Raw genomic sequence first — 23115 nt, 5'->3', positions numbered from 1 at the left:
GACAAATTATCAGGCTAATCTGACCACAAGCCCCCTTTTGTCCATACGTTGTTGACTTTTTTTTATTCTTGATTTGAGTCCGTCTTGTCTTGTCTTGGTGCACATCACATCAATCCTTTTTCTTAAAAGAAAATAATTTATCTTGGACAACGTGCATCTGCATCTCCAGAAGGTGTCAGCCCCAGGGTCCTGAAGGACTGCACAGAACAGCTATGTGAGATTTCACAGCACCTCTTCAACCTTAGCCTGAGTCAGGAGAAAGTTCCAGTCCAGTCTGCTGTCCTGTCCTAAGTGACTACAGACCAGTTGCCCTAAAATCCCACATCATGAAAATCCTAGAGACTGTTACTTGCTCCACTAAGTAAGCAAGTGAACACCTTTCACTGCCCACTGCAGTTAACTTATCGTCCTGGGACTGGGATAAAAGATGCCAGACACAATAATCATGTTTTTTTCTTTGATTTCTTCTGTAATTCGAATACAATTCAGCCTGCCCTGTTATGTAAGAAGCTCCAGAAAATACAGGTGGATGCTTCCAAAACTACCTGGATTATTGACTATCTGACAAACAGGCCACAGTTTGTAGGACTGAAGGATTATGTGTCTGACGACTCAGAGCCCTGTCATCTCCAGACATAGTCAGATAACTCTGCAGCTGTTGGGTGTATCAGTGATAGACAAGAGGCTGAGTACAGGGAACTGATCAATCACTTTGTGACATGGTGTGGGGACAGTCCCATGTCTGAACAAAAATTAGTCAAAAAACTGTGGAACATTTCACTACACGGTTTGATTTTGATTTTAATACTAAGGGTAATGATGCTGAACTCTTAATGCAGTCATTCAATGACTGCTGTTCTGTTGTGCTGGATGAAGTGGCTCCCTTAAAGATAAGATCTAAGGCAATCTGTGGCTCTTCTCCTTGGATGACGGACGCTGTTCGTAGTCTAAGGCAGTGCCGCAAGACTGAACGCCTGTGGAAATCCACTGGCCTTGAAATACACCGTCTGGTTCTTAAGGAACTCATGCATGATTTTAATAACCTAGTCAAGGAAACCCGGACTGCTTACTTTGCTGACTTAATCTCTTCCTCTAAGAGAAACCCTAAGGTTTTATTTGACACCATCAGTAACCTTGTTTCATCTTCTGCCACTGTTGTACCATCATCTTCCCAAAGTGACTGTGATAATTTTCTCTCGTTTTTTGTTGAAAAAGTAAATACTATGAGGTCTAATATTCAATATGGACCACACTTTCATACCGAAAGCCTTCCTCCATCTGGGCCTAATATTTTTGAGGCTTTCAATCCCATTAGCCTCCATGATCTGTTTGGTATTATCAAGAAAATGAAAATTTCCCATAGCCCTCTGGACTTAATTCCATCTTCATTGTTCCTAAAAATCCTACTCCAACGGGCCTGCTGTATTAGCTCGTCAATGCATCACTAGCTACAGGCTGTGTCCCATCCTATTGTAAGCAAGCTATTATACAACCTATAGTAAAGAAGCCTAATCTTGACCCATCAGTTTTGTAGAATTACTGGCCCATATCAAAATTGCCGTTTTTATCTAAAATATTAGCAAAGGCTGTGGCTAACCAACTCACAGCTTTTATTGAAAATTTGGATCTTTACGACACATTTCAGTCTGGTTTTAGGAAAAGGTATTCAACAGAGACAGCTCTGTTAAGAATGCATAACGACATTCAGATGGCCTCTGACGCTGGATACTGCTCATCACTTGTGCTCCTTGACCTTAGCTCAGTCTTTGACACTGTTGATCATCATCTACTGATCAAGAGATGACACGACTGGGTGGGCATTTCAGGTATTGCCCTGGACTGGTTTACGTCATATCTTACTGATAGGAGCTTTGCAGTTTCATAAGGGGGCTTTCTCTCTACATCCTCACCTCTGTCATGTGGTGTTCCGCAGAGTTCAGTGTTAGGCTCCATACTATTCATCCTTTATATTAATCCTCTGGGTCGGATTATACGCAGTATTTAACATCAAATATCACTTTGATGCAGATGATATACAACTTCATTTAACTTTTAAACAAAACGAGATAGCCAGTCTTTCAAGGCTCCTCAACTGCATTGATGCCATAAATAATTGGATGGCAGAAAACTTTCTACAGTTAAATACCAACAAGACAGAGGTGTTAATCATAGCTTCTGACAATAGTCTACCTATGATTAAGCTAAACCTTGGGCCCCTGTCACTTGCTGTCCACCCAAGCCTTAGAAACCTAGGAGTGATATTTGACAAATCTCTGTCATTTGACAGTCATATTAAATCACTGACGAAAACATTTTTCTTTCATCTGTGCAATGTCAGTAAACTCAGGGGTGTGGTCTCCCCTACTGAGATGGAGATGCTCATCCATGCCTTCATCTCTTCTCGTATTGACTACTGTAATGCACTTTTCTCTTCACTCATCAAAATTGTCCTCCACCGCCTCCAGTCCATCCAAAATGCTGCTGCTAGGTTACTTACAAGATCGAAGAAATTTTCCCATGTCACCCCTCTTCTCTGCTCCCTTCACTGGTATATTATTTTTTTGCATTGTTTTTTATAACATTGATGCTGCTGTTGATCCTGCATTTTTCTCTGTGAAGCACTTTGTGATTTTATCTGTGAAAAGCGCTATACAAATACATTTTACTTACAGTCACCTCATCTTGATCGCAAACAAAACAAAAGAGATGATTTTGGATTATAGGAATACCAGGAATGAGCCAAACGCTGTCTACGTCCTAGAGGAGCACGTGGATGTGGTTGAGGAATACAGATACCTGTGAGGATACCTGCGACAGCAGAATGGACTGGAAATAAAACACTGAGGCTGTCTTCGAGTAAGGACATAACAGACTGCACTTCTTGAGGAAGCTAAGGTCCTTCAATGTCTGTAGCAAAAAGTAGCATATTTTTTTACAAATGTGTGGTGGCTTTCATCATAGTGAATTAGATGAGGAGGCAAGTGGCTCAATAAATGAGCAGGGCCCAGAGGGCAATTGGAAGTAACAATGGAGGAGCTAAACAAGCTACTGTTCAACAGAACTGTAACTCAAGACTGTAGAATCAGACATACAAATCTGTGCACAAACGCCTATGACTCAATGCTGCACACATGGATACTGGAATGCTTGAAACACGACAAAAATCAAAAGATGCTAAGAGCCTGCATTAAGACCTCAATGGGATTGTGGAAGACAGCCCTGGAGGCCAATTCCAAGCCAACTGCACGTCATTATCAAGAGCAGCATCTACCTAGTGCTGTTCTACACAGGCCTGAACCCCCTTAGCCACAACATCCCAAAGAGTGGCTATGAAAACCGCCTCAGAAGTGGAGCAACCATCAGCCATCTCCTCTACATGGATGACATCAAGTTGTATGCCAGGACTGAGCGAAACATAGACTCACTGATACACCTCACTAGGGTAGACAGCAAAGATATGTAATTGGGACCAGATAAATGCAGCCAAATTATATCAAAGAGAAGAAGGGTGATCACAACTGAAGGGGTCGAACTACCAAAAGGGACCATCGCATACTTTGAGGACAGCTATAAATACCTTGGGATCCAACAGTCAAATGGCAACCATGAGGAGGCCATAAGGAAGTCAACCACAGCCAAGTATCTACAAAGAGTAAGGCAGGTCCTGAAGAGTCAGCTGAATGGAAAGAACAAAGTCCAAGTCATCAACACATATGCCAGTCATCAGATACCCTGCTGGTATAATAACCTGGCCAAAGGAGGAAAAGGAAGCCACTGATATCAAGACAAGAAAGCTCCTCACAAGAGGGTTTCATCCCAAGTCCAGCACCCTGAGATTGTACAGTAAGCCAAAGGAGAGAGGCCAAGGGCTAGTGAGCGTCAGAGCCACAATACAGGATGAAACAACAAATATCCAGGAATACATCAGGATGATGGCCCCCAGTGATGAACTACTTAGTGTGTGCGTCGGGCAGCTGAAACCCATGGAAGAGGAGGAACCACCGTGGAAGGATAAGCCTCCGCACGGCGTGTACCACCAACGGACTGAAGAGGTGTCTTATGAGTGGCTAGGCTAGTATGAAAGACAGTACAGAGGCGCTAATCATGCCAGCTCAAGAACAGGATGATAAACACATGCCCCATAGAGATAGGACAAAGTATTCACTTCCACTCCTTGTGGAGAAATTCCTGTCGGGAATACTGCATATTGGTTAGTTCACTGTACCTTTTAGCCTTGAAGTCCAGAGAGTCAGCGGAGCCTCTGTGTGCGTAACTCTCTCCTGTGTGCTCCGAGCTCAGCAAAGGCTTGCAGTCGTCCTCCATGATTCTCCCAAACTTTCTGTTAAGGCCTCTCAACTCATCACCTGTCTGGGAGGACATAGAATGTTGTAGGATCTTACCAGACACTTAAAACAACCATGAAACATTATTTCTGCCATACAATAACACTGAAGATAACCTCTTCCCCATCTCCCCATCTTCTAAAAGGCATAAGGCTGGGTTTGCACATATGAAGCTCAGTTAAGGTTTTCCTTCTGGTTATGATGCACGCTGAAACTCAGCGAGCTAAAGTTTATTGCAGAGCTTGAAAGGAAAACCAGAGAGAACTGAATTACAATAATCAACCAGAAGATTAAGATTAAGATTAAGATCAGATTTATTGTCATGCATACATGCATACACACGAAATTTGTCCTCCGCTTTTAACCCATCCAGGTTGGCACCTGTTGACACACGCACATGCACAGGGTCACACACTCAGAGACAGATGCCAACCTGGAGCGGTGGGCAGCCATGAAACGCCCAGGGAAGAAGGAGGAGCTGTGTGTTCAGGAGAAAGAAAGAGCCTGAACAATTTAAATAGGAAAATGGAACCGCAAGGACTGGACTACATTATTTACATGTGCCAGATGTTACTGTGCATGGTCATTAGATATTTTTGCAGGTGGTAAAGATCCCAGTTAAGACAAACAGCCTTTAATTTAAGGTGATACCCATGACTAGCAGCTGCAGCCATATTGAGAATGAGGAGTTGTCGTCATAGTACAGAGCCCCGCCCCTATCCGCCATGTTGGCAGGATGCTAGCGTGAAAACGTCATTCTCTCCGTTCGTTTACATTGTAAGCGGGTGTTTTTAAATCAGTAAGTTTAAACAGTGCAGAATTGCAAGAACATGCCTGGAAATCACTGCTGTGTGAAGAACTGTTCCAGTACCTCACATAATACGTTTGGGAAACATAGGAACAACGAAATACATTTTTTTCGGTTTCCTAAATGGATGCAGCATCAGGGAGAGCAGGCGTCTGACCTGACGAGGAGACGCTGGATTGCTTGGTTGGCTGCAATAAGAAGAAAGGACCTTACTTTCGATTGCACCCCTCCGTCGATGAGAGTGTGTTCTCTGCATTTTCACTCGGGTACGTTCTCTAAAAATCTCTTTATGTTGTTAGCTACGAAGTTACCTTGTGTTGTTGCAACCGTTGTTTTACCGTTGCTGCCTAACTAACTAGCGAACTGTTGCCTCTTCGAAAATTAATGTTAACTACCCCTAATGTGGCTAATGTGTTAATATGTACCCCCTCAGCCCTTTTGTTATACCATGAGCAGCGTTACCCTCTCAGGCTTTATCTTTATTTTGCATGTATTCTGTGATGGGTTTGCCATTGATTGCATATATTTTTTCATAAACTATTTATTCTGTTGTAGGTAAGCCATCATAAGAGATGTTGGAGAACCATCCTGACTGGACACCAACCCTGCGATTAGGCCACAATTGCTATTATTACTTGTTATGTTACTTATTACTTGATTTATTACTTTGTTTGAAATAAATGTTTGAGTGCCTTGTTCATTACTTTTTAATTTGTTTGAAATAAATGCTTGAAACAACTTGATATGGCTTAACAATGTTTATTAACAGAACAGGAAAAAAGAATACGGGCGCAAGGTGCAGAATGCAATATACCTCTAGGAAAAGTTAACAGTGCAGAAGAACATGTGTACATTCAAAGTATAAAAATTTCCAGCATGTAAACATTGACAACAAGCAATAATAATAAAATAATACTGTTACTAGTGCAAAAGAACAAAAAAACCCTATTCAGCACAAGAAGAGCAAAACCATGGCGTGTCAGCGGAGGGTCTGTCCACAAGCCCCAAATCTGCATGTGGCTGCTGCAGATATAAAATTGATCTGGTGACCAAATCTCTGGTTGCACCTTGTTGATGCTGCTTGGGAGCTTCCAGTACGCTGGCTCATCTGTGACCGTGGCCTTCTCCTTTAGCCGGACACAGGCATCGACCATGAAGAGCAGGGCTCCAACATGGGTGCGCGACTCCGCTACACCGGCCATACAGGTGCAGTGGGCCGAACAGACTTGCCCCGATGGTGTTAGGATCCCCCATGGAGTAAGTGGAGGCTCACAGAGTCTCCGTGAATGCAGGACCTGTAAAATAAATAAAGGTAAATAAACTAAACAGTAAAAAGCATTTATTTCAAGTTACAGTCTACACTTTAGACACATTGATAATGGCTGTAATCTAACCAGGACATGTACACCTTGCAATCACAATGTTAATGGCTTAAATGTGTCGTTGGGCTAAAATCAAATGACAACTAAATACTTAAACATAAGCTTTAGCATACATCAAAACATTGGAAACGTTTCTGTACATTGAACATCTCGTTAATCTAGTGTTTACAAAACAAGTCGCAGTTAATTACGTTGTCATTTTGGTCAAGAAGTGTCTAAATGCAATGTAATTACAACACACTAAAACGCATGACAAGAACCTTACCTTTGCCAATACAACGCTGTTATCATCACCAGAGCCACCTGGAGGCTTGTAGATGGCCAAGTCCTGCACCCAGCCACAGCAGAAAGTCTCGTACGATTCTAAATATTTGTGACTTTTAAAGGAAAACGTCGTAAAATTTCAATTTTCCTATTTTCCCTGACACCTGTCCCCCAAAATCGATTTCTCACACTGTTTTACATTATTCAACCCATAACCTTAAGCTCCCAGATTTTTTCACTTCTGGCCATGGGCGCAGCCATGTTCAGCCACATCCGGGCATATTTTACGTCAGAAATGCAATTCTACTTGTGCAGCGGAAATAAAATTCTACTTGTGTGGCGGGAGTGTGCGAACCAGATAGCTTGGAGCTAACGGCTGTGGTTCCTCTGATATCCTTCGGGTGTGTGCACTGCTAGGTCAATACTAGTCCTAAATACGTTTGACGGCGCCATGCCGACTTGTTGCGTCTGCAAAAATTACCCATCCAAGACGAGGGGGAAAGGTATAACCTACCACCGGTTCCCACAGGATGAGGTCAGGTTTGAAAGATGGCTAACCGCGGTGGAGAGTCACCTGCAACCCGGGTGGTCAACTGACCGAATTCGTGCTGTGAACAACACCCACTATCCTGCATGTGTGTGCACCGAGCACTTTTCCTCTGATTGCAGTTCGGATAATATGAAGGCAAAATATTTCCAAGGAAAGCGTCCTGCAAAAATTCTTTCTGATGATGCCGTACCCACCATTTTTGGTGCTAAAAGGGCAGGAGAGTCGTCTGATCATGGAAAGGTACGTAAACCATAGCCTACTCATAATAACGGTGTATTTTGTGTGACTATTGACTGAGACATCTGCTAATTGATGGATTTCACGGCTAGTGTTATCAAAGATTTTCTTAGTTTATAGGTTAACCTATAGGTCTAGTTGCAACATATACATGTCAAAAACTTGTAGGTGGCTCATTTTGTCTAGCTAACATAGTGCGCTAGCTAGCAACGCTAACTAGGTTCGGTAGTTAGCAATGCTAGCAAGTTGTTATGTGTCAAATGGTGTCAATACATCAGCTAGCGAGCTGTTGTGTGGGTGTGTCAGATGTTAAAATTTGCCAGATTATAACTTTTTTTGTTGTCCATTCTTGCAGCTCATTCAGGAGTTGCGTATGCTTACAAGGTCACCTGTACTCAAGCCCAAGCCTGTAACATCTCCAGATGTACAACAGCGCCACACTCCATCTCCAGATCTGGATATAGTTCACGATCAGCCAAGTCACACCCTTGATGCAGCTGCACTCCCACCACCTAACACACCTGAACCCAGCTATATGCAGGACACTACACTTCAGGATGCTGTACCCACCATTTTTGGTGCTAAAAGGGCAGGAGAGTCGTCTGATCATGGAAAGGTATGTAAACCATAGCCTACTCATAATAACAGTGCATTTTGTGTGAATATTGACTGAGACCTCTGCTAATAGCTTTTTTTTTTCTGAACAAGCCTGGTATGTTGACTTCATGGCTCCTATCTTTTTGGTCTGTTTATTTTTTTTATACTGTTGCTTCATGTTTGCTGCATGTTTTTTTTTTCTGAAAAAAAAAAAATAGAGAACCACCAAACTAATTTTTGTTATCCATTCTTGCAGCTCCTTGATGCAGCTGCACTCCCACCACCTAACACACCTGAACCCAGCTGTATGCAGGACACTACACTTCAGGATTGGCCCAGCTGTATTTCTACTCCAAGAAGTTGTTCCTCATCAAGCCTGTCATTTCATTCTTATTGCCGAGTTCCTCCTCCAACTAAATATCGGGATGCTGCAACACAAACCAAGGACAGTTACTGGATGACAAGTTACCGGTGCGATCTTCTTCACCACTTCCATCACCAATCAAAACGTGCAACAATACTGACTTATCATTTACTTCAGTAACGTCTGTAAGCACAAGAGTGGGGGAGAAGGATATAACATATCATCCCTCTGATGACGATGCTGTCTCAAGTACCAGTAGTCCACGTGGATCAAGCAGTAGTCAACAGGAAAAAGCCAGAGCAGACTACTATATTGTTCGCTATGAGAAAATTGTTGAGCTTTTCAGAAACAAAAGATGTTCTAAATGTGACAGAGACTTGATGGTATACAAAAGCTTCTCTACTGGTTGTGCACTCAAGTTAAAGTATACCTGTCCTAGGTCCCACTGTGGAGAATGGCATTCTCAACCCCACGTTGGTGCCAGCACTTCTTGAGGGAAACCTACTCCTCCCCGCAGCGATTCTCATAGCTGGTGGTACTTTTACCAAATTTTCTGACATTGCGCACACACTTCACCTGCAATGTTTTGGCGAGTCTCAGTATAAAGAAGTGCAGAGAAAGGTACTGTTTCCAGTCATCAATGAGTATTACTTGGCTGAGCAGCAGGGAGTGTTGTCTTTATTTTGCAACAAAGAAGGTAAAGAAGACTATGAAGATACCAAGGTCACTCTATTAGGGGATGGGAGATGTGATTCTCCGGGGTATTGTGCAAAGTACTGTAGTTATACTTTCATGGAGGAAAAGAGCAAGTACATTGTTGACTTTCAACTCGTGCAAGTATCGGAAGTCACCAGTTTGCAGGCTATGGAGAAGTAGGGTTTCCTCAGGTCACTGGAGTTTCTGCAGAACGAGGAGATGAACATTAACTGCATTGCTACCGACCGACATGTAGGAGTAAGGGCTGCCCTGAAGCAACGTCAATATAGTGATATTGACCACCAGTTTGACGTATTCCACATGGCCAAGTCAGTGAAGAAAAAGCTGGCGGAGCACGCAAAGACAAGAAACAAGAGAGACCTGTTCCCATGGTTGAAGGCCATTTCCACGCACCTGTGGTGGTGCTCCAGCACTTGTGGGAATGATGCTGTGGTAAGCAAATCAGTCCACAAAAAAATCCTCCTTCCCTCCATCCTTTTCATTCCTGCATAGTGTAGTAACTTACACCAAAGACAAGATAATTTACTATGTCCATATATGTGCACGGATGTAACTGGTCCAGGTCTTTCTTTTTTTTTTTTGTATTCGTCTCTGTCCTGCTGAAATGACAAATGCGGGAAGATATCCGTTAAGTTCTGATGGCGTTGCCCCTGGCAACCAATAGCGTCTACTGCCAACATGGCCGACCGACCGACCGGAGTCACGTGACTCCTCATTCTCAATAGAATGTTTTGTCACGCCAGTGTCATCAATTCAAGCACTCCAGGGGTGTCCTGAAAGAACAGTGATGGAGGTGCTCACCGTCTTCACAGATATTTGTCATATCAGTATGTTCCTTCTGATGAACTGCTGCAGTTCTGTTTTTTTCCATGGTTTATGTCATGTGTTAACAAATTTCAAGCTCAAAGTTTATGGTTGATTCAGCAACCAGATCAGTTACCCGCACTCATATTGGGCCACAGCAAAAGCAGTACATGACATGCACAGCATTTGTTTATATGCGATATCTTTACCTTGTAAACTGTGTGACTATTTCATGTCAGACAGAGTAGATCCGGGATTGTCATGCGACAGGTCTGGTTTACCATAGCTGAAAGGTCCGAGTGAAGTGAGGAACAACAGGCCACTAATGGAACAGACAGTGGCAGATGGCGATCCAGCCAGTTTTAATTGTCCCCACCCGTTGTTGTTATAATGACTATGAGAGTCTCGCATTAAATCTCTGGTTTCTTACCAACACAAGACACACAGGTATACACACACACATGCAGAAATACACAAATTCCTACTCACTCCTGTTAATTTGTGAGATTTAAGTTGACAAACTAATAAAAAAAATTAAGAAACACTTTAGACATATTCCCAAGTCATACAGGTGCACCTAGTTATAAAATACTGTAATACAGTCTAAAAAAAAAATCACCAAAGAAATGTGACTAAGTAGTCACGCATATCACCATAATTATATTATCATATCCAAATACCCTAGATCAGTGTTTCCCAACCGGGGGTATGCGGCGCACGGGGAGTTTTTTTTTTTTTTAAAGGCGTCACACAAAAGTGTTTAGTCCCAAGCTCGTAATTTGTGGACAAAATAATGTCTGCTGTGGAATTTAGTAATATGCTATTTATTTAATACTATTTTAAAGATATTAACTATTAAAAAGCACTTTTATGGAGGAGACTCCAGTTTTGTGATGAATGTTACATGAGTTAGGCCTGTTCATGTATTCTTAAAAAAAAGAGAAATGTTACTTGTTTAAGTTAGATAACAAAGGGAGATTATTTTGATTTAGTATTTATACTATTTTGGTTAATTATTTATATTTCAAGAATATGTTTTTTATTCTTATGTTGAATTCAACTGAGGTAAAAAAAAAAAAAGAGAGAGAAAGCCTGAGAATTTTATGTTCAAGTTAAGGATATTAAATAAAATGATTTTCATGTAATAACCACTGTGTTGCTCTACTTTTTGAGAATCATTGCACGCGTTGTATGTGTGAGGGGGTACTCGTGGTGTGACAAGAAGGCTCAGGGGGTACTCAGGCCAAAAAAGGTTGGGAAACACTGCCCTAGATAATGGCTAGAAATTTCAATAATAAAAATGGCAGAAACAATGACAAATGTCTTTATATTCTTGTTCACATGAACTATCCCAAGTAATACATCTACGCATCAGCCAAAAAAAAATGTTTTGGAGCAACATCACAGAGGTGCGCGCACAACTAAATCAAATCAAGTCAAATTTATTTGTAGCGCATTTCATGTACAATTCAAAGTGCTTTACATAAAATAAAAGCATTGCAGTGGGGAGTGGAAGAAGCATTAAAATACATAAAAGAATATAAAAAGAAACAAATAAAATCATTAAAAAGAATTTAAAAACAAGCAACAGTCCAGATAAGTTCAAAGATAGCGTGCAGATTTCCTGCATAGACACATGAGAAAATAAATGTTTTTAACCTGGATTTAAAAATGTCTACATTTGATGAAAGTTTAATCTCCACTGGCAGTTTGTTCCACTTGTTTGTAGCATAACGGCTAAATGCTGCTTCTCCATGTTTAGTCTGGACTCTGGACTGAACCAGCTGGCCTGAGTCCTTGGATCTAAGAGCTCTGCTGGCTTTATATTCTCTGAACAGATCACAGATGTATTTTGGGCCTAAACCGTTCTGGGATTTGTAAACCATCAGCAGGCTTTTAAAATCTATTCTGTGACTGACTGGAAGCCAGAGTAAAGATTTTAAAGCTGCTGTGATGTGTTCAGATCTCTTAGTCCGGGTTAAAACTCCAGCAGCAGCGTTCTGGATGAGCTGCAGATGTTTAACACTCTTTTGGGGGGCAGAAAGCAGTGGTCATCCTAATTGGTTTGGCAGAGCAAAACTTCTAAAACAGGGATACGGCAGTAAAGTGTCCCAGCTGGTGGAAGGTTGGATAGAAATAGATCAATATTCTGAGGTAATAGAACCACTTTGGCAAGATAAGAAAAGTATTAAAAAGGCCTTATAGTCTTTGATAGTCTCAAAGGCAGAGTCCACTGATCTCAAAACATCTCAAAATGCAAAACTCTGATCCTGCGTTGTGAAATTTATCTCTTGTAGCTACACGAAAGAACGGAATTATACGCATTTAAGGATTTGTTTGCACCGCTGCCTCACAGCGAAAGGGTTTCTGGCTCCAATTGGTTGGGTGTTTGCATGTTCTCCCGGTGTATGAGTGGGTTCTCTCGGGGTACTCCGGCTTCCTCCCAAACCCCAACAACATGCATGGCAGGATAACTGGCGCATCTAAATTGACCCTAAACGTGAGTGTGTGAGTTTGTCTGTCTGTGTGGCCCTGTGATGAACTGGCGGCCTGTCCAGGGTGAACCCCAAACTCTTGCCCAGTGACAGCTGGGATAGGCTCCAGCCTACCCTTAATCGGATATGGTTTAATTTTCCTTTTAAATACAGGGCCTCTCAACAAAGAGTATATAATAAGACATGCAATTGTTCAAGTCAAGCAATCTCTGGTCAAGAAAAGTATATATAGAGAATTTATTAATACAATGAGAGTGGTTCCCAAAGCTTCCAGTGTAATGTCCCAGACTGAGCTGCCGTCACTACTGCAGTACATTTACAGAAGCAGTTATTTGTGTAAACTGTGGAAGGTTGACAAGTACTTTCGTTGAAAAAAAAAGTGGGAATCACTTAGCTAGGTACTGTATGCTAGCTGTAGTTGAAGGCTATGTGTTCGCTTGCGTTGAAGAGCCAACACCAAGCGTTTCCTATTTCTGCCTTTCACAGACTGAATATGAAACGTTCGATGTTGGCACTTCCCATCTTTGTGAAATTTCTCCAAGCGTGATCTTGTTCATCTACCATAGTGATCTGTATTTTAGATTGTAAAGAGACAGGTGATGACGGTGCTCTAATTCCTCCTGAGTTCGAGACGTAGCCTAGCTTCAGAAATACACGGACTGACCTGATTATAATAAGAATAGCGTTTTGATCCGAACAAGAATTGTTATCTACACATGAAAATGGATTAATTTGTTCGGATTATGATTGTAATCGGAATAGTGTAGAGCTAGTCTGCGTTTATTGCGGCGTGTATGTTGGTAGTGCCTGCGCGCATCTGTCTAAGATGTAACTTTTGTAAGTGTCTGCTAATACAAAGGAATCACTCCACGAATACACCATGATGAGGGAAGAATCCCATTCAAGATCAGCAACAGTCCATCCATACATCCATTATCTTCCGCTTGTCCGGGGATCGGGTCGCGGGGCAGCAGCCTGAGCAGAGAAACCCAGACGTCCCTGTCCCCGGCCACTTCCTCCAGCAACAGGATTATAGCATTTTATCTTGAGTTCTCGCTTCAGAAAATCTCTGATTATAGTATCTTACATGGGCAGTCTACACTTGTGAATCATATGACCTAACTGCACTGACTAAATAACACAACGGCAGCATTCGCCACGATGGTTAGTTAGTGGATGTGTATAATACAAAGGTGGGCATTTTTACGACAGTGTAGAATTTCAGGTTGACCAATAGAGATCGCTATACTGCCGCTAAACTACCTTGTATCCCTTTAAATGCCTTGTCTTTATGTAAAGCACATTGAGTTGCCTGTGGTATGAAATGCGCTATATAAATAAAGATACTTTGCCTTGCCTTTCGTCATGAAGAGCTTCACTAACTGAGCCGTGGGACACTGATGTTAGAACCATGTGGTTGCCATCTTGTTAGTTGTTGCCTGGTTAGATTTTGGTTTGGCTAAAAACTGTGAAATCTGGTGAAGAGGGGAAGAGACGAAGAGACGAAGAAAGGGTAGAGAGAAAGAAAACCAGTCGCATGGTTTGAGGGCAACCACAAGATTTGAGCTGAAATCTGGCGTCCTGATAAATCTGAAGGGTAGTGTTTGTATGTAGGCTTATAGCCTATTTTAAATGCATGTAAATACTTAACATTTCTAATTGTTGCTTGCAGGTCTATTTCTGTAACACTATATTTTGGGTTAAGTTAAGTCTATTTTGGAGAAAAATAATAAAAATTATCATCAGACTTGAACGACAAATTCTGAATGTACGAGATAACCAAATTAATATTTCCCCTTGTGATAAGTAAAGCAGTTTTTCATTTAATTAATCATGCCAAAATGTTGTGGGCTGAAGCAACATCTTATATTGCCTCATTTTCTTTTTTTTCCCCCTCAGTATTTAACAAACATTCACATACAAAAGGAGTAAAAACATTCATAGGCTTTTTTGGCATTAAAGCTGCAGTCGGCAGGTTTTCAAAATTGCGAGTCTAAAGTCGGAAAATTCGAACTGATACAACTTTCAGGTCCCTCCCCCAACCTCTAACAAGCTCCGAATCGCCCCCCAAACCCCTCCCCCTCTGAGGACGAGGTTGTGCACGTGAGTTCACACCAGTGTGAGCGCACACAAGCTGGGGCAGACTCACGCCAGAGAGTCTCTATTATGAGGAGAGAGAAAGCTGGCGGCTTTTTTCGGGTGGTACTGCACTTTAGGGGCGCCAACGAAGCAGTGCAGAGCAGGCAGAACTCTCTGGTGATACTATGAGATCCACCTTAGATGCAGCCATTGCTTTGGATAGAATTTTTTATATTTTTTCATTTTAATTTTCCTAAAGGCAGGATAAATTATCCTTTCAAACGGCACTTGGTTTGATTTTTTAGACTCACTAGATTTGTTTAAAATACACATTTATTGTCAGTATTGCATCCCGAGTGACGTCACGCATGTGGCATCACTTTACGGCATGGTCAGTCCTAGCGCAGAGCTAGCAGAAAGGGGTTAGCTCAAATAGTTACAGATTTCAGCACAGCCCTTTTACATACTCTCTGACTAGCCTCTGGTTTAGCTTTGGTTGTTGTTAGCGGCACCAGGTTAGCACTCTGGCACAGTGGACGAGTGCCGTAAAGCAGCCGGTCGTAATCAGCCGTGCGTTCTTCAGATTCCGTTAGCTAGATGCTAGCGGAGACTGACTCGCAAATGCCAGACCTGTAAGAAAACAGAAAGCTATAACTCCCAGGTTATTGTACTTTCGATATAAATCTACATCCCTCTGTCAGAAATCAGAGTATTATTTTCAGGTTTCAGCCGCTAGCGGGGACATTTTTTGAGTTATTAGCGCCAGCCCTATGGAAAATGGTCATTCTGCACTCGCTCGCCAGCGCCCCCAGACAAAATCAACTGAACTGCAGCCAAATTTTTTATAATGGGGCGAATAGGAAGTGGAACGGCTGTCTGTAAAAGGGCTGTGCTCACGCTCAGCAGCGTGTGCACAAGCTGTGATTGACAGGTAGGATTCCTCCACCCTAACTTGATTGTTAAAAACAGCCGGGAGCGCTCGGTTTTTGCAAGCATGATTACAGGCTTCAGAGGGAGCTACAGAATTCGTTATTTTTCCTAAACAGCCTATTTAATATTCTACTTCCAGAATCCCATGACAGTTCAAGCTAATATGACTAAAAAAAAGTTGCCGACCGCAGCTTTAAGCCACCCAGCTGTGGATAAAGACATCAAGCACAGCCTGCTGCACTGGAGAAACAAACCTCATTTATGTCATAATAAAGTGAAACTGGCCTCTGGAACTACTCTGTTATGGAAGTTTTTCTGTGCCATCAGAGTTTGAATACGAATTTCTAATATTGAATTTTTACAGCATCAAAATCAGACTTTGAATTTGAAAAACCAACAGTGTAAAAAAAAAATCAATTTCTAAAAACAAAAATCAGTGTAAAAAAATTCAACATCTAAAAAAAATTCTGTGGAAAAAAGTTCAATGGTGTGTGTGTTTCTCTTCTTTCCTCCCCCTCTTCCTCATGCAGTCCCCCTGAGTCGCCAGCAGGCTCCATTGGCTGCAGCCCTCCCTGTCTCTCCTTCCTGGGTGTCGCCCACGGACGTCGTGACTGGCTGGGCAATTGAGTGCCCCACCTATCCCTGAGAAGGACCATGATATTTAAACCGTCACTTCCTTCTGCTCGCTGCAGCTGTTCCTCTGGTTTGGAACAGTTTGCCCACTTGTGTGTTGTGACTTTGAGTCTAAGCTTTGTTGCTTGTGGGTAGTGATGGCAAAATGAGGCTTTGTGAACCAATGAGGCTTTCCAGCCCAAAGGTTAGCCAAAAGGTTCATTACCCGAAGCCTCATTGAAACGGTCTCTCTAGTGACACCTGCTGTGCAAAAGGAATATGACAGACTAAATTAACCCTGAGTTAGAGCATCCTGCAATATAAAATAAACAATTGTTGTCACTGTGTCTCAATGAAAATAAATGTGTGAAAACTGCATATATGGAAGTATTATTGAGTGCTATGGTGTTGATCACTCAAATGAAATATATCAATGATGTACACTGACTACAGTGCTTATGGAACTGGGAGTATGAAAGTGCTTATGGGACCGGGAGTCAGGAATAAACTGCAACCGAGCAGTATGGGCAACAAGACAAATATAAGTTATTGGTTTTTATTTTAAAAAATGTGTCAATAACGTTGCGGTTTAATATGCCCAGAAGAAAAAAGAGCGACAACAACTACCGATAACTATGTTCTTCTCTCGAAAAAACACACCTGCACCGCGGGCTTAAGAAGAAAAAAAAACGCTGAGTCAGGATGCAGCGGCTCAGTCAGAAGAGCAGTGAAATACACACGAGTCACTATTTGTCCTACTGTAGCCTACTTTGTATTTTTTTTTCATAATCATTTTTCATTTTCTCCCGTTCTAATCCAATGACTCGGGTCGCGGTGCTGATCTCAGCCTTCAGTTCGTATTGATGATTCAAATTATTATTTTACAGTAGGCCTACAGTAGTTATTTGTAAAAAAAAAAAAAATAAAGGTTACTACTTCACGGATTTCGCCCATAACTGAACTTAACCACTAACTCTGATACAACCAACGCACACTCTACCTCTCACCAATACCAAACGCCAACTCAAAACCCTCGAAGTGCCGCAAGGTTCAAACCCTTTTTATGCGATAGTGACGCTCAAAATGAATCAGTGACGTGTACACTGAATCCGAGGCCTCGCTTCAAACGCCACATCACTACTTGTGGGTTTTGACTGATAAAAGCTGTGTAGCTTTGCTAGGCTTGTTACCCTTTTGGGTATCCTAATTTTGTGTTGCACTTAGATTTTTCTCAGTATTAGTTTGTTCTGTGTTCCAGAGCCATTTGGCCTCGCTTTAAGTTGAGTCCCAGTTTTGTTTTGCATGGAGTTTGTTTTTCATTAGTTTTTGTTGTTTCTCATGTCCCACACTCCTGTTTGGAGGACATTATCTTTGTTTTCTGACCAATTTTAATCCAACAAAATAAACCCCTTTTTCTTTATCACCATCAAAACTTGTCTGGGATACTTAAAGTGATACCCGGAGTAGATTCAACCTGGGGTCATTTGAACCGTGACATGCAGCCAAGTAGCCCACCCGAAGTTTTTTCGATATTGGCTGAACATCAGCTGAGTTACTGAGTTATCCCGAATAGCTTCGTACAAGGGTTAATGGACCCTGGCAGTATCTCCAAAATTACCACACTAAAATCACATGCCATGACACCAAACTTCTACAGTAGTACAAATATGGTCTGTACTCACCAAACGATGCATTTGGAAGTTTGAAAATAGTCCAGGAGTTTATTATTATCAACACAAGCCTGATAGCTTCTCTGCTGCTAAAGCTGCGTCGACGTCACTTCTGGGAGCTGGGAGCTTCAAAGTAAGATGAGGGTTGATCTACTACTGTAGACAACAAAGTATATGCTATATTCTACATGTTTTTTTTATGAATTTTTTTGTTGTAGAGTTGTGAAATTATTTTATCAATGGAGAAATTGAGCAGCCTTGCTTTGTTGTCTACAGTAGCAGATCAACCCTCATCTTACTTTGAAGCTCCCAGCTCCCTGAAGTGACGTCGACGCAGCTTTAGCAGCAGAAAAGCTATCAGGCTTGTGTTGATAATAATAAACTCCTGGACTATGTACAAACTTGCAAATGCATCGTTTTGTGAGTACAGACCATATTTGTACTACTGTAGAAGTTTGGTGTCATGGCATGTGATTTTAGTGTGGTAATTTTGGAGATACGGACCAGGGTCCGTTAGCGCTTGTACTAAACTATTCGGGATAACTCAGTAACTCAGCTGATGTTCAGCCAATATCGAAAAAACTGCGGGTGGGCTACTTGGCTGGATATCACGGTTCAAATGACCCCAGGTTGAATCTACTCCGGAGTATCGCTTTAATGTCACATCTCTCACCCGCTGGCCGAGCCAGGATGTAACACGGGTAAACAGGGAGAAGCAATCGATCCCTGTCTCAATTCATCCAACGGCAGCCAATCAAGCTACGCTCCATTGGACAGATCAGCCATGTCCACCAACATGGGTGATGGTGGTTCTGGGTGTGAATTTACTTTATTTGCCATTTGTGTTAGTAAAATTGAGTAATAAATATTACCAGTGGTGGGCCGTCAGGGCCTGCAAGGCCTTCTCTGCTGGCCTAAACAATATCTTAAAATAAAATGAACATCTGTGATTTTCTTAATTATTATTTTATTTCATTTCATATCTTACAATTTTATTGTCTGTCCGTTTCCTTTCCCCTGGCTGCGCTGCTGCCAGATGTGTAGTTTCATATTGACGCATTTAACCAATCATATTTCAGCTATCATTGGTTGCCAGGCAAACAAATCTGCCAGGACGCCAGAACAATCGCGTCTGCTGGCCCTAACTACAATGTAGAAGACAGCGTAGCGAACCCCGAACCAATGTTATTAGACTGTCTCTGACGGCCCCCCAACAGCCCATTGCAGGCGTAGGTGGTCTGATTGGCTCTAAGCAGACATATGGAAACGTAATTTTAATCACATTCCATGATTGGGCAGATTTTGACATGATGTCTGATTTCCATTTTATACAAAACATCAATGGCTGAAGGAGGAGAAGTTGATTTGGTGGCAAATTTATTGTTACAGCCATTTGCCCGGAGGACTTTTACTGAGAAGCTGGACATCGTAAAGAAAGGTCGGCTAACTCCGAAGTTAGCGAACCTGACACAAGCCGGTAAAGGAGGGGTGGATTTGATTCAGACAGAGCACCACTGAAGGGTTGCCAACAGTCCCTTGAAATACGGAATCGTCCCGTATTAGAAACAAAAGTACGGTTCTGTATTGAGCTGAAAAGGGACACAATTTTGTAAAAATGCAGGAAATTGCATCTAAGAAATGCAAAATTTTCTGGGGGAGGACCCCCAGACCCCCGAACGAATGAGGTGTCCCTAATTACAGTTGCCGACCATACTGAAGGCCCATGTGTGAAATGCACGGCTCGCCACTGGATATTACTAATATCTATTGAGCTGATATTAGCTTGATTGGCTGCCGTTGGATGAATTGAGACAGGGATCGATTGCTTCTCCCTGTTTACCCGGATGTTGAGTCTGGTTCTTTTTCCACTGAATTTTTAGATGTTGAATTTTTTTCCCCCTGATTTTTGTTTTTACACTGTTGGTTTTTCAAATTCAAAGTCTGATTTTGATGCTGTAAAAATTCGATATTAGAAATTCGTATTCACTGATGGCACAGAAAAACTTCCATACTCTGTCTGCTTCAGGTGCTGAAGGCTGAACTTGTGACGGTCATACTTTCACACCTACTCTGAATGATTAAAAGCTTCTTCATGACTTGCTGCTCCATGAAACAGGGAGAGGGCTGAGAAGCGTTTCCATCCAATCAATCAATCACACTCACATTTAAACAGTGCTCACGTGGTTGTGGGCTTCAGTTTTCAATCATTTCTTTCTTTTAAAGCCACTTGTCCAAGGCTTGTTTTCACAGATCTCCTTTGTCACAAGATGTGACAACAAGCAGGCAGCACGTGACCGTGCACATAGGACAAAGTATAACGTCCTGTCCTAACAGTCTGAGGTGTTAAAGCAGCATTATATATCACACCGTATGTTCGTTCTAAATGGATCAGAGACCCAACCATCCAACATCCAGCCAGAAGTCTGCGCTGAGGTGCTCCGGAAGTCCCGAACCTCAGCTTTACTGTCACAGCAAATTATTCAACAACAAAGCTGAGCTGCGAATCAGACGTGGACAGGGGGGCCCGCAGTGTGCCCCCCAGAAACAATGAGAAAACGGCTGGAAAGCGGCAGAAAGAGTACAAACTGTTACTGACCTGAGCGCGAGCGTGGAGGAAGTGAAACAGCTGATTGTGTGTCTATGCCTGTGGGCTGAGAGCCATCTATCCTGTTCTCTCACCTATCTCTATGTCAACCATTGGTGCTGCATTCCATGGACCCTGCTAACTCGGAATTTCTGCATGTCAATCAAAACAAACGCGGGAGAAAGCGTACAGAAGTCAGGCTGGGCAATGTGGGGAAGGTTAGTCAGTCGAGGCCCCATTACTTTACATTATTTCCCCAGAATAACGCAAAAACAACAAATACAGCATTAGTCAAATTACCTTGTACACATCGAAGATGATTAACGCTATTTCAGGTTTGGATTCCTACTTTTGAAGAGCATTGAACGCATCAGGACTCTTTTCTTCTCCTTCTTCTTTCGGCTGGTTAAACGTGTGGCTGCCCCCTACTGGTGTAAACTGGCTTTCTTATTGTTCGGTACAGTGCCCGCGTCCTCTTTTTTGGGGCTTTTCATTTTACCTGATCAACAATGGGATGCGCTTTTCCATTTTTCTGAGATTATCTGTTGTATCAGAACATAAAGGAAAGAAAAAATATTTATCCTAGCTTTACCAGGTCTTACAGTTGGGCAGATACAACCTTAGATGAAAAACTAACAGTGTCAATGTTTTTTTAAAACTGATTGTAAGCTGTGTGCAAAAACAAGAAGTCCACCCAATAAATGAATTGCTTCTAGAACCACCTGTGTCAGCAATAACCTGAGGGAATAGTTGCATGCGCAACGATGTGTACGTCCTCTCATCATCACAGAGGAATTTGACATTGTTCCAGAAATCTTGTAGTTTTTATCCAAAGGCAGCTTTGCACACCTACGCTGTTCTTTGGTGCTCTTTTCAGAGAGAAAAGGCTGTCTTGTATCATGATTAACTTGAACATTTACCATGTTGACTTCTCTGAGCATTACGTGGTCTGACCTTGGGATGAATTTCCTGAGACGTCCACTCTTGGTAAGATTGGCAATCCTCTTGAATGTTTTTTCACCTGTAAATAATCTTTCTCTCTGTAGAATGATGGACTCTAAATAGTTTGACCATGACCGTCCCAGCTTGATGGGCAGGAACAACTGCTTCAGGAAGATCACTTTGTCTTTATGTCTTTGTTCCTTGGCCCTGTTTGCTCCAGAGCAGCAAACTGCTGAAACTTTCACGGAGGTGGTCGTACTTGATGATGAACAGTTTATCAGGTGCCTCACAGCAGCTGCTGCTACTTACCCTCTCAACTCTTATGGATGCAGTAAAGTTAAGGTTAAAAATTCAACTTGAATCCCGTCGTATAAAAAAGGTGTGGAGTGATGCAAAATTTCATCCGTTTTTTTGTCCAACACTATGCTTCTGAGCATGTTGCAATCCAATTTTCAAAACTGATCAAAGAAAAAGTGGAAAAAAAAAATCTGACTTCTGTGTTGCAGTGGTTGGATCATTTGCTTCAAGACGAGCACAATTCGTACCCAAGGCGATTCAAAGTGCTTTACAGCCCCCCAAGAAGGCAGATAAAATCATTAAAACATGAAAATAATCATTAATGAATTAAATTAAAAGCAAAGATTGCAGATAAAACACTTTCAGGTGTCATATGCACAGCTAAATAGAACTGTTTTCATCCTGGATTTAAACATTGTCAGAGTTGAGGCCTGTCTCACATCTTCTGGAAGGCTGTTCCAGATGTTAGGAGCATCAATCTGAAACCTTGTTTAGTCCTGACTCTGGGCCCCAGCAGCAGACCCCTCCCTGAGGTTCTCAGAGTCCCAGTTGGTTCATGTGGCTCTGACATGTCAGAGATGTACTTCCTGGTTGACATCTGGGCTGGGTTCACATGTTCTCTCTGGGAGCTCCGGCTTTCCTCCCGCAGGTGATTTAAATGGACTGTCGGGGTGAAGTGAAATCTGCAGGCTGCAGTACGCCCTGCCTCACGCCCGGCGGTAGCCTGGATCCTGCCGAGGACAAAGCAGGTATGGAAAATGAATGAAATAATCTATGAGTATTGAGCTTTGAGGAGAAGTGTTTGTGTGGACACACAAAGCGGGATAATCTTCTACTATTCAATAAACCAAACTCCTTTTTTTAGTTCCAGTTTTGAAGGGAATTCTTGTGACATGTCATGGTCACCAGAGTCCAGTGCCCTCTCGTTGTTGTTCTTTGTTCAGCTCCCTTGCTCCTGTTCCCTGGATTCTTCCTCTCCGATTCTCTTTCTCTGCAGGCTTCCTGAATGAGCTGAAATCAGGACGTGACATTGTAAGTGCAGCAGCTGGTTGAGCACATTTATTCTCCTCATAATATCCACACATACCTGAAGACTGTTTCCTTGCTGCTGATCAGCAGCTTTTCTCGTTCCTTTCTCCAGTGATAATCCTCATCTCCCAGCTGTTTGCCACTCTGCTGGAGGCCCGTTGCCCTGGAAACACTGGACTGCTTCTGGGAAATACCTGCCTCTTTTCATGAACTTACAACTTCCTGGCATGCCTGCCCACTGCCACTGGCAGGACCACCTGTTATCTTTCAGACTGACCCTTCTGCTGCAGCCTGAGTCTGTGCTTGGGTCTCTGTGAAAGCCTGACAGCACATTTGTTGAAAAAAATGGTTGTGTGTACAATGCCACCAGATGAATTCTGTCTTCCATAACTGTCTCTCTTCTTTAAGGTT

At 42.3% G+C, this 23115-nt stretch overlaps 1 protein-coding gene across 3 annotated transcripts in view; it reads right to left on the bottom strand.

Moving 5' to 3' along the window:
* The window catches only part of slc38a9 (solute carrier family 38 member 9), a 46078-nt gene extending 25511 nt beyond the window's left edge, over nt 1–20567 (bottom strand). The window contains exons 1-3 of one of the 3 annotated variants that reach the window (XM_075455949.1): nt 20449–20567; nt 10276–10388; nt 4226–4368 (exon numbers count right to left, since the gene is read on the bottom strand). In XM_075455949.1, coding sequence (XP_075312064.1) covers nt 4226–4323 — 98 coding nt within the window. In that variant the 5' untranslated portion in view covers nt 4324–4368; nt 10276–10388; nt 20449–20567. The remainder of the gene's footprint in view (nt 1–4225; nt 4369–10275; nt 10389–20448) is intronic. The other 2 variants (XM_075455948.1, XM_075455950.1) reach the window with 2 other exon arrangements.
* Nucleotides 20568–23115: the final 2548 nt, after the last annotated feature.

The sequence above is a fragment of the Odontesthes bonariensis genome, chromosome 22 (genome assembly GCF_027942865.1).
Source record: "Odontesthes bonariensis isolate fOdoBon6 chromosome 22, fOdoBon6.hap1, whole genome shotgun sequence".
Classification (NCBI taxonomy): Eukaryota; Metazoa; Chordata; class Actinopteri; order Atheriniformes; family Atherinopsidae; genus Odontesthes; species Odontesthes bonariensis.
Note: the sequence above shows the minus strand (reverse complement) of the source record. Positions and strands in the feature narration are given on the sequence as shown.